We start from the raw sequence: 17,795 nt of genomic DNA, 5'->3' as shown, positions 1-17,795 counted from the left end.
AGAATGAATGTTTTGAAGCAAAAAGATGGTCAAGGGATTATCTAACTTATAAGAATTATTTAACTTGATTCAATAAACTACAGGGACGCGCTCTTATTACCTCCATCAAAATCACATCTGAAAGAAAGCACAGGGCGTGTGTTAGAGGCCACCCTCTTCCGTCTCCCTTTGAAGAGATCCTCTGATTACCACCCTCAAACCTGTCTCTCTTCACTCTCACATCTTTGATTGGCGCTTTTATATGTAAGTTCCGATTTCTTAGAAACATCTAAGTGTGGCCTTCTTGGAAGCTTCGTTTACAGTTTGACTTCAGAGAAATCTAACAATTTGGATTTCTTTCCAGTCTCGAAAGTGATTGTTTTTTCTGAGGTAAGAACCAACCATGGTTTTTATTTGTCATCGATTTTGATATGGCTTCAGAATCTTGCATTCTTGAGGTCATTATCGATAAAATTGAATTATGGGTTTTGCTTTTCTTAGAGTTTTGATTATGTGTGAAGAGCGGATGTGGTAAATTTGGAGCTCTTATTTTGAAAGTGTTTTGAAATAGAAAGTTTGAGGCTTTGTTGTTTTGGTAGATTTGGATTTGATGGAGTAGGTAATGATCCCGAGGTAGGAAAAATTTTGATTTTTTTTTTGTCTGGAATTTTGTGGTATAATTGATTTCTTGAAAGTAAGGGAATTAGGATTTGGGGGTTGAAATTGTGGCGTTTTAGGGTGGAAAGAGATATGGTGAGAGTTGTTTGATCATTTGATTAGGTGAAATCGGGTGTTTGTAGTTGGTCTCGAGATTTACTTGGCGGTTACAATTTAAGGTTTTCATATCTTTTGAGTTTAAAGCGTGTGTAAAAATGGATGATACCGAGGATGATGCAAGGTACCCACAAAATCCGTACGGTGAGAACAACCAGCGGAGTTATGGTTCTAACCGTCACAAGCTTCCTGTGGGGAATGCTACCTATTCTAGGCCAGTCGATAATCAACATGCTGTTGGTGAAGATGAGGATAGTGATGATGAAGAAGAAGGTGAGCATGAGTTAGGAGATGAAGATGGGGAGAATAATCAGAATAATGGCATCCATTATGTGGGAAAAGATGTGGATGATGAGGAGGAGGAGGAGGGTGTTAATGATGAGGAGGATGGGGATGATAATGAGGAGTATAGTAGGGGGATTGTCGATGACGACGAGGATGATGATATAGAAAGGCATCCGAAAAAGCGAAAACTAAAGAGTTTAGTTTCTAGTTATGAATTTGCTCCTCGTGTTCCATTACCTCCTGTTGCAGCTCTGGCAGTGCCAAAACCATCAGTTGGTGGACGAAATCCACTTACAGACTGGACTGAGCATGAAACATTTGTTTTGCTAGATGCTTGGGGTGAGAAGTTTTTGCAACGTGGGAAGAAGAGTCTTCGATCTGATGAATGGCAAGAAGTTGCGGAGAAGGTTTCGGATAAATCAAAGATTGAGAGGACAGACACACAATGTAGGAATCGTTTGGATACATTGAAAAAGAAGTACAAGATTGAAAGGATTAAGCTAGCAGAGGATGGTGGTGGTGCTAGCAAATGGGTTTATTTCAAGAAGATGGATGTTCTAATGTCGACATCGGCTCAGCAAGGTGGACTCTCCTGTGGGATGGACTCGGGAGAGTATGTTTCCATGAACCCAAAAGTATATTCAAACCATTCCAGTGGGTTTGATGAGATGAGGGATAGTCCAGGGAATTCAGAATTAGCTCGTGATGAGGATGATTCAGATGGACTCCCACCCAAGAAGAGAAGACTTGGAAGAGATTGTATTGAGCAGTCCCCTTTCGGATTGCTTGCAGATTCTATTCATAAATTTAGTGAGATATACGAGAAGATTGAGAGTAGTAAAAGGCAGCAGATGTTGGAACTAGAGAAGATGAGGATGGATTTTCAGAGAGATTTGGAAATGCAGAAGAGGCAAATCATTGAGAGAGCACAGGCAGCGATAGCCAGAATCCATCAAGTCGATGAAGAGGAGGACAGCATCTCTGCCAATAGTGCTTAGCATGCGTGATTCTGTATCTGATTTTCTGAGCAAAATGTAATTAGCATACTTTCTGCTTCTAGCTGTACGATATTGGGGTCTTCTGCTCTTTCATTCCCATGTTGTAAACGCTATTGAATAGCTTATTGTATTCGCTGTAATAGAAGAAATGGGAAAAGAAGATGATTGCTCCAGACGATTGTGGTTATGTTGTCTTATTTGTTCAATTTCTTACTTGTGGTTGGATATCTGTCCAAGTTTTGTTAATACTTGAGCACCCTTGATTCACTGACAATGGCAGCAAATAAATTCAGCTAATTTCTTTGCATGCAAGTGCAGATGCCATTGTAAATTTCAGTACCCTAAATCTGTGTTATCATGTTTCATGATAAGGATCAGTTTAATTCTTTCTGAGTTTTGTCCAGTAAACAACCGCATTGAATGCCCTTTATAAAGTTGGAAAATGAGTTTTATTGCTCGACTGTCCTGGGAAATGCTACTGGAGCACCCAAGCTCGACATTGTTGGCAGTCTTCATCGGTTCTGCGGAACCTCACCACTGGCAACTTCGGCTTTCTATCTGGCTCCAAAGTTAGCATCTAAACAACAAACAACTGATAAAAACAATAACAATGTGCAACTCACCTTCAAGCCTTTCAGAAGCCAAGAAGAATTGCTCTGGATCTTTAAGGTTATCAATATCCAAAGTTGGGCCAAAATTCACAGAAGACTGCAATGACATGAGAAATGAATCACAACAAACCTCCGGTGGCAGCAAAGTGCGATGACTTGAGAACCTTTTGCAACTTAGGATAAAAAGTTAGCAGATAAAAAGTTAGCGGCCAATAGAACACTCGATGTGCAAGATGGAGGTTATAGGGTTCATCAATGTCAGAGGCAACTCCCCTTCTCCCGCAGTCCAAAGAACCAACTGTTAGCTGCGAAAGCATGCAACATCGGAAGTTTCGCGCTTCGATTCATTGTCAAGCACAATATCAATTCTACTAATCCTTGCAACAAAAAAGAGTGCAGATCTCATTGTCCAAATCAAAACCAACCATATTTGTACTTTGTAAAAACTTTCCTATCTGTTTGATAAACTAGTGGACACGAAAGCAAAGGGGCAACCGGCATGAAACAGTCACAAATGGAATCTCGACAGAAGGATGGTTGAAATGAGAGGAGATCATTATCACCATAAATCATTGCTGAGAGATTGATTTGGATAAATGATTACTACAATCTGTGCATCATCAGGCTTCTTCAACCACAATCGGAAGGAAACACGTAGCTTAATAGATGAATCTGCATCTTTTCACCTGGATTCAACATATTTATAAACAGTCTTCCAAACCACATGAACATGGATCACCCTGAGTTTGAAAGGCAACTGACAACCAGATACTATGCAATCAACATCAGCATCTATAAAGTAAAATATTGATTTCCTTCCCATGCAAGCCATTCCGATTCCAGTACATTAGTTGCCATGGACAACGTAAAATAGAACTGAAACCAGAACCATTTACCATGTGCATAATCACATGAATCCATGAAAGTAGTACAGGCGATAAATCATCTACTGATGCATGTTTCAATGATCTCTTTATATTCTTTTATCAATAATAAAAAAAAAAGAACATTCAGCATTACTCATAAAAAAAATATTTTGTTTCGCTTTCAACTGATATAGTTTTTACATAATTTGACACGAAAACAAAGTTATGTGAAATACACCAGATTACTCCAAGCAGCAACCGATCTCCCTCATATCATAGCTCTCATCTCTAGGCTCAAGAGCAACTATTTCTTTCATGACTTGAGCTTTGTTTGTCTCAAATTGTTCATCCTGTTTATCTGTCTTGAAACCAGCAAGGAAACGAAGAAGCGTGCTCCTATTTTCCAATGCTAACGATGCCGGAAGGCTTGTTTTGATACGCAACAAAGACCTTGAAAACATAAAGTGCTTCCATCGGGATGCTTACTAAAACCCCTTTGGAGGTTCTGAAGAATCCTCAAGTTAATCTAGAGCTCAAGTATCGCGCCTTCACAACTGAATTAGAGCGATTCAATATTGTCTCCCACCAGTTTTTAGAAAAATTGGTTTAAAAGCAGGTTAATAAGTATATTTAAAGTTTTATAGGGTTAATGAGTATATCAACTCATAATTTGGGTTTAAATTTGCTGTAAATTGTTCTGCAATATAAATACTTGAATTATTATGCAAAATAAATACTTTAATATGAAACGTAAAGGATGAATGAATGAGAAATTGATATTAAAGTATTTTAATAAATAACTATTATTATTGAAAAATTACCATTAAAAATTTTTAATAACTGTTTTAAACATAAATAAAAGAAGATAAGAGTTGAAGATTTTATGTTGAAATTGAGAATAAAAGAAGATAATATATTCTACAATAGAAAAGCTAATATTTTTTCAATAGATCCTAAAATAAACATTGTTAAATAAATAACAAAGATCTGGAAATAAACTTCATGAGAAAAATCTTGTTATTAAAAGAAAAAACATTGTCAATAAATTCAGGTATTTTATCTATAACAAGATTAAACATCAAGTTAATGATTATAAAAACAAGGCTTAACAAAGCAATTTTAAAAGATTAAGAACTACTCAAGCCAATGCATATGAGGTCGATCGCATCATAAATAAAGTATCGTAGATGAGCTTGTATATGGTTGCCCTTAAAGTCAATTTGATTAATAATTATAAGTAGTGGTGGGTTGATGCTAATACTACAAGATATATATGAATCGAGAAAAAAATGTTCTTCATTTATAAAAAAGTAAATGGTAAACACACATAAGGGATTCATTATTCTCTAAAATACTAAGTATTAAAAAAATCATTCTAAATATAACTTTTAAAAAGCTTCTTATCTTTAACAATGTGCTTGATATAGTTAATATTAGAAAGAACTTAGTATCTAATTTATTATTATAAAATATTTTTTTAAAAATGATAAATTTATACTCACTAAAATAAAATGTTTATTGAAAAAAGTTATTTATATTATAACCTCTCTTAAATTAAGTATAATGATTATTATAATCAATGGTAAGATTAATAATAATAAAAATGTCTCTTATTCTTACTTGCTTAAGATATGTGACACAACATATTGGGACATATGAATTTTAATCTTGAACTATTAACTAAAGTTTTTGAGAAAATCCATTAGCTTGTAGAATCAAAAGAAAAAAGTTACAAACTTCTACATTTAATTCACTAATATAAGTGATTCAAAATTTATGAAAAATAAAAGTAGTAAAAAGTATTATATTACTTTTATAAATGATTAAAATTTATGAAAAATAAAAGTAGTAAAACGTATTAGATTACTTTTATAAATGATTTAATAAGGTATTCTTATACCTATTTATTAAGAAACAAAGATAAGACTCTTCAAATGTTTAAGAATTACAAGAATGAAGTTAAAAATCAATTTAATAAAAAGATAAAGATAATAAAAAAGTAATAAAGTTGGAGAATTTGAAGTATAAATTTGATGAGTTTTATTTTTAAAATGATATTATCCATAAAATTATCACTTTTTATTCACTTAAATAAAATAGCACCAATAATATAATAACCAAACTCTAAAAGAAGTTATAAATACCATCTTAATAAGTTTTAGAGCATCTTAGAACATTATGGGAGTTGCAATTTTGACTATAAATTATATATTTAACAAAGTACATCATAAAAAATTAAAAAAGACACCATATAAGATATGTAAAGATATAAAATCTTTCTACAAACACCTCAAAGTGTGGGGGTATTTTGCAAAAGTTGCAATATATAATTCTAAAATATTCAATGGAGGTCATAAATTTATGATTTATGTATTTGTTGGATATTCTTATAATAGTGGTGCATATTTGTTTCTTGTTATAAATTAAGTATTTAGGATATTCATCCTAATATAATAATATAATCAATTAATGCTATAACATTTCAAGATATGTTTTTTTTATGAAGCATAATAAACTCATTCACTTGAAAGGATGAATGAGACAAGCTTGCGTAATAATCATTAAATAAATGAGGAAGAGATTGAGATAAGATAAGAGAATGAAAACAAATAAAACATTCAATTACCATCTTTTAACTTTCTTGCTAAAAATAAACCTTAAAGCTACTCTACAGTCATGTCCTATCTTGAAACTTTTTATTTAAAAGAGGAAATCAATATATAAATTGAATCAATTATGCAAAATTATAATATGAATTAGTGAATCATCCATATAGAAGTAAATTATTAAGTTATAAATGGATTTTTAATAAAAATAAAAGTTGATAAAACAATTGATAAATATAAAATAAGTCTTATTGTGAAATGTTTTAAATAATAAGAAGGCATGGACTATTTTGATACCTTTTCACTTATGTTAATAATAACTTTCATATCAATATCAATAAATATTTTAACTATTAACAAGTTTAAAACACACCTCATATATATATATATATATATATATATATTTCTTAGATGGTAACATTGACAAAAAGATTTATATGAAATAACATAGAAAGTTTGTTTATAGAGGGGGTGAAAGGAAAGTTTATAAGCTTTTCAAGTTATTATATGGTTTGAAAAAAACATCTAAATTATGACATGAGAAGTCTAACAAGTTTGTTATCAAATAAGTTTAAAATCAATAAAGTGTATAAACATATTGATGTGAAAAACACATATAAAAATTATTTATGTCATTACTTGTTTTTATATTGACAATATATTAATTTTGGGCAACAACAAATATATGATCAAGTGTACCAAAAAGATACTAATTAATAAGTTTGATATGAAAAACTTTGGTATTATGGAATATTTGATGAATTAATAGTGTCCCTGTCTCATTAAATTGGATGTAAATGTATATTTCTCTAAAAATAAAGATGAGAAATTCTTAAATAATTAAAAGTTATATATATATAAGAGTAGATTTATCTTGCCTCTAACCCTAAGTTTTGTTAATGTAGAGAGCACTCTCGATGAAATTATGGAAGGCAAATTACACCAAAAATGTGTGCACCTACAAGTCATATAACCTTAAAGATAGTTCCTAGCAATAACTTTCTTTTCTATCTTGGTTTTAATTCAAAATTGAACAATTCTACAAGTACTCTACACTTGTCTTTTGTTTAATATTTTGCGTTCATATTTTTATCCTACAAATATATTTATTTGATTTAAAAAAAAAAAACAGTTTTCCTAACACAAATAGGCATTAAAACACCACCGGCCTGTCAAAGAGATTCAAGGACTTTTTGGATTTCAAAAACTTCACCTCTTACACTTTGCGCTCGTGACATTTTTAGCCCCCTTACTTTTTTTATAATGAGATAATGGTATATAAAGTGGACATCTTCTTCCATTTTTTTGGTGATTTTTAATTAAATTAATTTAGATATTACTCTTTTTTCCTTTCAGATTTCTTATTATATATATATATACACACACTGTTAACATAATGTGTCAAATAAATAGGATAAAGTGCTCACACTTACATCACAAAATTAATATCGGTTGAGGAGAGTAAACTGATAACTTTATCGGACAAGGATGCAAGGTATAGAGTTATAGTAGCTTTTGGAGAGGAAACTTTCCTTCTTTTCACTGGAAGCTCAAAGCCATCGAAGAATAGTTAATTCAATCATCAATTCAAATTTACTTCATTTTAGATGATTTTTTTAAAATATTAAAATAAAGATATATTAAATAATATTTTTATTTAATATTAAAATAATAATAAATTGGATTAACTTAACCTATAAAGGATAATCTTGTAAAATATAAATTTAAAAAATTTAATTTTTAATTAACTCAATAATAATAATAAAAAAATAAAGAACTAATATATATATAAACTAATTACACTCGACTAAACTATTTAAATTCGCATTTCAAATTATGCACATCATCAAATTCAAGAATATATTTTTATTTTGAGGTTATTTTTTATTTAATTATACAATAATAAATTGCATGAGATTTTTTTATATGAATTTTTTTAAAATAAAAATATTACTAGAATAAGTATATGAAACTGAGATAAATCTTTTTTATTTAAAGTTATAAAAATAAATTATTAAAAAAATAAAAAAATAACAGCTTAAATATTGTGACTTAATCTATTAAATCTTTGATATAAGTCATGAATTCCATCAAGTCTAATATCTTTTTTAAAAAAAATTAGTTTTTCATCTAAATAAAAAAAAAATATTTCAATTTGAGAGTTTATGGCACAACGCACCTTGACATTTTAAAAAGGAGTCCATGTGTGTGGGCTTTTAAGCATAATCCTTTTTTAATGTTTTTTTTATGGAGAAGACCAAGTATAGTTGCATAATTTTTTTTTTAATATATTACTTTTTTTTCCAACCAATTCCAATAACTTTTAATTAAGTTAATTTGAATACTATGTGTCAAATAACACTTATTTTTATGTCTTCTTTTTTATTTTTTAATTTATAAATTGCTTAATAAAATTTCATGACCGAACAAGAAATCTTGTTTTTTCTCTAATTTAATTTACATTAATTTTTATTATAATTTTAAAAAAATTATAATATACCACAGAATTAATAATAATTTTGAAACCAAAATATGCACGGCATTGTTTTTAAATTCTATTAAATAGAGTGAAAATAAAACCTCTAAAAAGTTTTTTTTTATTCTGTTTTATAATTTAAATTATTAAATAAAATTTGAAGATGCATTATTTTCTAATATTTTTATTGTCAAGTAGAGAAAAAAAAAAGGGTCCTAATTCTTGCTACAAAAGAAAATTGAAGTCTTATAAAATACGTCTGGATAGTTTATCTCTAGCACAAAGCAGTTTTGATTATACCACCAAGGTTCTCAAATGAAAGTGACCAGCTCTATTATTGCTTTGTATCATGCAGCACTCAAGCTAGCTTTGACTTCTCAGTATTACCACTGGTTTTGTGGAAGCTGGTGGAACAGCACCACCGGGCAACTCCAGCAATCTCATTGGCATGACGTTTGCATTTTTATATATTATTTAAAGTTTAATAATGGATGCTTTTCAAAATGAAAATAATATTTTTTTATTTTTAAATTTTATTTTTAATATTAATACATCAAAACAATACAAAAATATAAAATAATAATTTTAAATAAAATAAATAAATTTTAACTATTCTCCATTTGAGCTGCAATTCCGAACACAAACTTATTTTTTCATTTGCATCTGCTTTTTCTTTTCTTTTTTTGTTGATTTTGTGGGTATTTAAAAATATAATAAAAATTATTTTTTAAAATATTTTTTATTTAAAAATATATTAAAATAATATTTTATTTTATTTTAAAAAATTTATTTCCAATACCATCTCATTAAAATAATCTAAAAACATTAAAAAATTCAAATTTTAATAAAAAATAAATTACACCGCTCCATACCTCGTGAAGTTAGTGTTGACTTGTTGACAGTGTTTCCTGATGACCAGAATTTATAAAAATAATCATATACTCGTACAAACCATTCACGCAAAACTTGAGAAGAATCAGTTCTTGCTACCAAAGCATGCAAAAGTGAAAGTTTCATCATTTTATTCATTGTTTTTTTATTAAAAAAATAAAAATAGAGCTAAATCAGCTCTAGATTAAATCAAACGAGAAAAAATGGACCCAATGAGATTGAAATACAAGGAGGAGAAAAAGATTAAAGGAGGATTGGTAATTATTCCCAATCACCTATCAAATAGATCTTTACTTCACCCATAGTCAGCTAAACAGTCTGCTAATGAATTGGCTTTCCCTGAAAGCATGTTGCACTACCACTTCCCAATCTCTTTTTCATAGTTCCCTTGCTTTGACAATTAAAATATACATCCATTTTAATTGACTCCTTTGTAATGCAATCTATCACCAGCTCAGAATCCCATTCAATAATCAGTTTGGTAATACCTCGCGACCATGCAATCTCTAATCCAGCAGTAATTGCACATAGCTCAGCTCTAACTGAGATTCCCACACCAGTATTTATAGCAAATCCAACAATTCAAGATCCATTACCGTCCCCAATGAGTCCATCTGCTCCGGAGCACCCAGAATTTCCCCTTCTACTATCATCAATATTAGGCTTCATCAACTCCCTTGGAGGGTATTTCCAACCAATCCAACTCACTTAATATTGCTACAAGCTCCGCCATCTACCTCATTGGTACGTTTTATGTCTGCTACTAGACTCTTAATCACGTTCAAGGGACAAGTGTGAGACATAGAATCATTGGCAAAAATTCTTTGGTTTCTAAACTTCCGCCAGTACCAGATTGTTACTCCAAATAATGCAGACCAAGTAACTACTGCCATGGCCTCATCACAAGCCGAGAGGCTTCTTAACAGCCAAGTGGTCGCTCCTGCACTATAAAGCATTTCCTTGTCCCGTTGTTTAACAAGAGAATTCCAAATAATAGTAGCACTAGGGCAGTCTCTAAGTGCACGCATCCTTTTCTCTGTTTCCCCTAAGCAACGATGGCAACTAGATTCTCTGTAAAATGTCAACCCACTCTAACCTCATTTGTCTACAAAACATTTTGAGCCACTGTCCATAAGAAAGCCTTGATCCACTCTAGACCTTTCCATTTCCAAACCAATCGCCAAATAGGATCCTTGCGATGACTACAATTCACTTCATTAATTTGTGCATCACATGCAGACTGAGTAGTAAATGTACCTGGTGTGGTGTTTCGCCAATAAACCACATCCTTTTCCATACCACTTGAGGGGGGAAGGTAATTAGCCATGATCAACACTATCTGCATGGGGAGCAAGTGAGAAAAGATTCCCAGCTCCATTGCTCATTATTGATCACCATATCTGCACAGAAGCATTAACCAACTCCTCTGGAAGATTTGAGTAGCATGTTGCTCCAGCAGCCCAAAACCCTCTAACCAGTTATCCCTCCATTTCCGAATGCTTTGATTCATTGTTAAGCAAAACACTAATGTCACTTTACCTGGTAACAGCAACCGTGCAGTTCTCAGCCCAAATCAGAACCAATCACACTGTGCTTGGTAAAAGTTCATGTTTGGTAAAAAGTTCGTCGATTTATTTGATAAACTGGTGGTCCTATTAAAGCAAGGGGCAACCTGCACAAAGCAATCATGAATCAAAATTGACTACAGAATAATTGAAGCAATGAGAAAAGAAAATAATCACTATAAATCATTGTTGATGGATTGATTACATGAGTGATTTCTACAATCCATCAACAAACAATCTCACAAGTGGAAATAATGAAACATGGATCACCCTGGAATGTAAAACAACACCCAGATAGCATGCAATCATCAACATAAGTTAAAATTTCATTCTTTTTCAGAGACGCAAGCCATTCAAATTCCATTTTATTGGCATGCACAACCCAAGCACTGTGTCAAATATAACTGTATCTAGAGTCATCAGCATATGCATAAATCATATGCCTCGATGCTCAAAATCCCTTTTAAATAAATCCATGAAAGCAGCAAGAGCCATAAATCATGATTGATGCTCACTTCAAATTGTCATTCGTCAAATAAGCTGCATTTGAATAAAGTTTGGTTCAAGCTTATTGATTACCTCTTAATGGAATCAAATAAGCATGTCACTGTTTATTAGTGTCATTCCTCAACACAACAATAAAATCTAAGAATCAAAATATAAATATAAAATTGCAAGAAAAACAAACACAACCTGAAATGAAACCACAAAAAGAACAAGGAAAAAAATGAAACTGCAGAGAAAGATGTAATAAAAGAAAAGGTCAGCAATCTGATGAAAGTGGAAGAACATATACCCTTAAGCTGCTAAGGATTTTTTCAACTTGGTGAAGATTGCATTCCTCCAAAGTCCAGGTGAACTAACCAAAAGGGCCCATTACTATAAATAATCTGTCAGTTGAATAACCCAATTTGTGATCCCTTTAATTCATCCCACAAGACAAAGCAGAAAATGGAGCAAGAGAGCAAGAATAAATAATACCACACAGCAGCAAGAAGCACATAGCCACTTCTTTCAGAAAGATAGAGAGATTTTGTTCCTCTTCTACTTTGCAACAAACAAAATTTCCACAACATCATATTTGAACAACACTACAGGTGCTCAGCTGTTTTGAAGAATACCGACTTTGAATCCATTATTGGAGCTTAATGGGCCTCTATAACACATTTATAGTTGTTGAAAATAACGCTGCGCTATTGGTTTTCATTGCAATTGTAAGAACCATGTCCAGCAGTTTGACATGCACTCAAGAAGTCCATCACTTCACAACAGTATAACAGATGCATTGATGTCCAAAAACAGAAAACTGCTTCAGGAAGTCCATCACAATTTAATCATGCAAGGGCCATATGGTAGATATGATGATGACCAAACAACAGGTGCAGTTTCAGGAAGTCTTTCATGACACAATTTAATCATGCAAGACTAGATGTCATCAGAAGCCGTGGCATGGTTCCAAAAAACTACAAATCAACTGATAGAAGCTGCTTCACCTCTTCTCAGGAGAAATGAGCTATTTTTCCTTTTTCTTTGTCCTTATCTCAGGCAAGTGAAGTAAGAAAATCAGGATAAAAAAGGCTCAACAAAACATTTGCTTTAATTAATTAAGGTATGCATAGCTTTTCAAGTGTTTCAACTGCACTCACAACAGAGGGTTGTATAAGCTACAGCACCACTTCAGGGAAGCGGGTTTCTAATAGTTTATTTAGCTAGTGTTCTTTTGACCTGTCTGCATCACTTAAGCATCATGATTGACAAAACGCATACAGTCCTACCCAATACAAAAAACTAGTTAGACAGTCAACCTCTGTGGCTTTATGAGCTTCAAGAGTACAGGAAATAGAGTTTTATGATATTCATTTTCTGTTTCTATGATTGGTTCAAATATTCTCTTCTTATGCTTTCCCAATTTTGATCAAGAGTAAGTATTAGCCCAGCAGTCTTTACTGAATTTCTTTAAGTGAGCTTAACAGATTTTAATTTCAAATGCAGTGTCAATAATCAAAATGCAAGCCCCCAAAAAAAATGTTATCTGGCTATCTATGCCCCCTTCCCCGTGAGCAATACCTCTCAATGATTCACTTGCAAGCATGATGAGATGACTCTAGTATGAATTATTATTCCTAAGTATTTTTTTTCCCAATGAATTTGCCATTGTATAAAAAGTATTCTGGTATCAGTGCATCCTCATAGTATCCGAAAGATAAGATAATGAAAGAAAATTGAGATAAGATAATGAAAGAAAATTGATGCTTATCCTTCCCTGCGGGAGTCTTCATGCTAATAAATGAATGCAGTCAAACTACCATTATAATGCACAGGTAATGTGAATGTAAATTTCATAATAAATTAACAGTACTGGTAAAGGAATGAATTTGAGACAATACCAGGTCTCCTTCATGGAAAGTTGGGTTCATCATCTTCATCAACCTTACCAACCGCCTCAAGAATTGATGAGTAAGTGATGTGATCATATTCAAATCCTCTTGAACTCATCTCTCTCATCAGCTTTGCAGCCTCCTCAAACATGCCAGAGCGGCTCAGACTGCCAAGAATGGTGTTATACGACACTGCATCTGGCTTGATCAACGAATCTTTCATCTTCATAAACATTTCAGTTGCCTGTTCTGGGCGACCTGTCCTAGCCAGGCCATTTAGAATAATGTTATGCGAGTTTATGTCTGGAGTGCAACCATTTTCTTCCATGGTTCTGAGCGCAGAAAAAGCTTCTTCTATCATGCCAGCCCTTACCAACCCTGACATGAGTGCATTGTAAGCATAAACATCAGGATTGCATCCAATTTTCTTCATCTCGTTGAAAAGATCTACTGCCTCACTCGGACGGCCACACTTTCCAAGATTTTTTATCATCACAGCATATATACGAGCACTTGAACGTCCACAATTCTCTTTCAACTCCAGAAATAACTCATTTGCAGCTTCATATCGTTTTGCCTTTCCAAGAGCGTTGATAAGGCTGCAATAGGCAGCTGGACAAGGCGGAAAACCCTTTTCATCCATCTCTTCAAGAAGCAATAGAGCTTTCTCAACTCTATTTGTTTTGCAAAAACCATCAATAAGAATTGAGTATGTAAACGAGCTGGGAGCAACACCATTTGCCTTCATCTTCTCAAACCATGAAGCAGCCTCGGAAGCTGGAGCTTTGGATTCAAATAAAGCCTTGATTACAGTGTTGTATGTAACCACATTTGGCGCGCACTTCCAAGACCTCATCTGGTCAAAAAGCTTAAGCGCATCTTCCAAGCGACCTGCTTTTCCAAAAATGTTGATCAAATTGTTTATCAGCACAACATCAGGCTTACAACCATCCTTTAACATATTCAAGAATACACTGTAGGCATCTTCAACCCTCCCAGATTTTCCTAGCCCCTTAATCAACTCGGTGTAAGTGAAGACAGTAGGTGCACAGCCCTCATCCTTCATCTCTTGCACCAAACCCAAAGCTTTCTCATCACCTGACTTGAAGTAGATTGCCAGCAAGGTAGTATAAATCTTTGCAGTTGGATGCAAGCCATTGGCCTTCATCTCATCGAACAACCTTATAGCATAATCATCCCGATCCAATTTCCCAAACGCCGAAATAAGCACACTATATGTCATTGTGTCTGGAAAACAGTTACCCTCATTACACATCTCATGGTAAAGCTCGTGAATTTTTTCATGATGCCCTTCTTGCATCAACATCAAAATCATAGAGTTGTAGGTGCTCGCCGTTGGTTTGCACTTGCGACTCTTTATCTGGTAAAAGACAGAAAGTGCCTTATTCACCATCTTGGCCTTGCCCAATATCTTCACAACTTCAGACAAATCAGCCGGACCAATGACACACGTCGGGCTCCTGACCATTTCTTGGATCATCTTCCACATTTCACCAAATAACCCACAGTCATCCAAACAACGGATTAGAGGCATATAAGTAGTCAAATCGTGCTCAAAGTTCCTCCTCTTGCCAGCCCACTTGAAAAACTGAATCTTAACATTAATTTCAACATCTATCTTCAAAACCTCACGAACCAATCGATGATCCACTTTCAACTTGAGCACTTCCAAGGCCTTTTCAGCATCAGGTCCCCACTTAAATATCTTCAAAATCCTTATAAACCTCTCATCTAATGTCCTAACCGAAGGGTCTCTCCTCGAGAACTTGCTATTTTGCGTGGGCAAGTTCTGCATTTCATCATCCTTTGAACTGGGTACCTTGAACATTTCAACTATTTCTTTTTCTGCTACAAATACAATTCAACAAAATTATGTAAATAAATAATAAAGAGACAATACTTTGTTGTTGTTGTTGTTTATGTCAAAGAGTGGAATTTGGAAAGGTGAACGGTACCTGTTTGTTTAATTCTCTGAAAGAGAAAAGGAAAAGTTGATATTGATCGCTTTGAAGCAATGTGTCTTAGAACCACCATTTTAGCCATTTGGGAAACAGACTTCTGCACTAAGAGAGAAGACATCGCTCCATATATTATTCGAGTGAGTTAAAGGAAAAAAGGAAGACTCCCCGTCGCCGCCCGGAGGAGAGAGAAGGACAGGCTGGTTTTAATAACTGGGCTGGGATCATTTGCACTAGGTTTCTAGAACAAGTTGGTGTTTGATGTGGCAGGTATATTTTAAATATTTTAATTATATAAATAAGAAGTAGTAAAATTTTAAAGATAAAATATTTATTATTGGTAACAATAAAAAAAATTATTATTTTAAAGTGTTTAAATAAATAATTATATTTTTTATTTTAATTTAAGTATGTATATTTTTATTATTAATATGCTAAGACTTTTAATTAATATTAATTATAAATTTAAATATATATTTATTATGGATACTAGTATTATATCTATATTAAAAATATATTTAACATGAGTTATTATTTTATATGTTTATAAATTTAAATTTATATAAACTCTAGGTTTTTTTTAGAATTTTTTTTATATTTAGCATGTTTTGTTATAATAAACTAAACATCATGACTCATTAGCCTAATATTTACATATCTATAAAAATTTCATCTACAATTATTAAGACTTTATTCTTTATATTAAATTTTTTTTAGTTTATAACATGAAAAAAAATTATATAGATTAATTATTAAATAGATTTTAACTTTTTTTAAATTTAAATCATAATTTAACTTTCTTTTAAGTTGTTATATTCTCACATATAGATTTAATTTTAATTTTATAAGATTTCATATGTAATCTTTTAATATGTTATGATATATTTTTTTAGCAAGTTACAATATATCTTTATTATAAATTTATAATTTATAATTTATCTTTTAAAATTATTTTTCATGTTATTTGGATGATTTGATATATTTCATAAATATTATTAATATATTTCTTCTAATAAGTGAATCATTAATTTATTTATAATAATTATTATAAAATTGATATCAAAGATTTTAGGATAGTTTTTGTTCACATGTATAATATTAATGTGATGAATAAATACGCCTCTAGAAAGTTTTATTTTAAAAAATAATTTTTATATAGTATTGTTTGTAACCTTTTCAATATTTATTTAAAATTTATATTATTTACACGATATTATTTTTATATATAATATAGTTTATATGTGAAATAATTGATGATTTTATCTTGAATAATTTAAATATTTTTATTTAAAAAAATTGCTCTTTTACAAGTATTATTTTATTACTTGCTTATTATAAAGCTTAAATATTTATTTAGAATATTATTGGCTAATTTTTTAGATCATTTTTTATTACTGAAATTTGATTGTTCTAACCAATATTGTTTTATTTTTTTTTATGCATGGTAAAAAACTTAAAAAAGTTTAATGAATCGAATTTTAAGAAATTATAATAAAAGATATATTTTTATTTTACCACTTTAAACCAGATAAAATTTTTAATTAAAAAAGTGCTAAAATAATTAAAATAAATAAATTTGATCTTCCTATTGTGGCTGTGGCGGGTATGAATGAATCAAATTAGAGTGATTTCGTGTGCAGCTACATGTTAAACGGGTACATTATATGAAATGTATAGTTAAATTAACAGTGAAAAGGCAAGCAAGAAGAACTGTGGCACGCCAAGTATTTGTAGAGAGCTCTCGTTCCATTTTTGTTACAGTCGGATGAAGAACAAATGTTATAGAGAGAAAGACAGAGAGAGATAGGGGTGCGAAAAAAAAAATATTAAATCAAGAAAATTAAAAAAATAAAACAGTGAAAAAAAATTAATTAAATTGATTAAAATTTTAAAAAATCAACCGAATTAGTTTTTTTTTGTTTTATAAGTTTGAAACCAGAAAAACTGGAAAAAAACTGAGTTAAACCGAAACCAAACCCATAGAAATTACAAAAACAACCTAAAAAACAATATAATTTTTTATTTTTAATATAAAATAACTGAATCAAACTAAAACCGGTCAGTTTGAACCGATTTATACTAAAATAACCAAACTAAAATTGATTTGTTTGAATTAGTTTTGGTTTAACTTTGATTTTTTAAAAAATTAATTTAAATATTTTTTTAATAAAAATCAAACCAAATAAATTTAGTGAGGGATAAGAGCATGTCTTGTGATAATTGTAGAGCTTTTAATTTTAGACTCTCACAGGCGTTCTTCAAAGTGCTTTTGGGATCCTTATTTTAAAGGTTATTTAAAAGTGTAGTAATATTTATTTTTTAAAATGTATTTTTATTTTAAAATAGTTTAAAATAAATTTTTTATTTAAAAAAATTATTTTTAATAT

The 17,795-nt window shown here is 31.3% G+C and overlaps 2 protein-coding genes across 4 annotated transcripts; one reads left to right on the top strand and one right to left on the bottom strand.

The window, feature by feature from the left end:
• On the top strand, positions 1-2,223 carry LOC105109636 (trihelix transcription factor ASIL1-like). Its single transcript, XM_011004388.1, has one exon. It carries the CDS (start codon positions 852-854, stop codon positions 2,034-2,036), a length of 1,185 nt encoding a protein of 394 aa, XP_011002690.1. The 5' UTR covers positions 1-851; the 3' UTR covers positions 2,037-2,223.
• A 7,403-nt stretch (positions 2,224-9,626) lies between these two features.
• LOC105109634 (Pentatricopeptide repeat (PPR-like) superfamily protein) lies at positions 9,627-15,657 on the bottom strand. 3 transcript variants are annotated; one of them, XR_839303.1, is made up of 4 exons: positions 15,406-15,657; positions 13,439-15,295; positions 11,848-11,941; positions 9,627-11,158 (listed from the first exon to the last, which is right to left on the bottom strand). XR_839303.1 is itself a non-coding variant. In XM_011004385.1 (3 exons), exons 1-2 carry the CDS (start codon positions 15,527-15,529, stop codon positions 13,449-13,451), a joined length of 1,971 nt encoding a protein of 656 aa, XP_011002687.1. In that variant the 5' UTR covers positions 15,530-15,657; the 3' UTR covers positions 9,627-11,158; positions 13,439-13,448. The 3 variants fall into 3 exon arrangements, 1 of the variants encoding a protein (XP_011002687.1); XR_839302.1 differs by having other exon boundaries at positions 11,848-15,295; XM_011004385.1 differs by lacking the exon at positions 11,848-11,941.
• Between the last annotated feature and the right edge of the window lie 2,138 nt (positions 15,658-17,795).

The sequence above is a fragment of the Populus euphratica genome, unplaced genomic scaffold (genome assembly GCF_000495115.2).
Source record: "Populus euphratica unplaced genomic scaffold, PopEup_1.0 scaffold224.1, whole genome shotgun sequence".
NCBI lineage: Eukaryota > Viridiplantae > Streptophyta > Magnoliopsida > Malpighiales > Salicaceae > Populus > Populus euphratica.
This window is presented reverse-complemented; position numbering and strand designations above follow the sequence as displayed.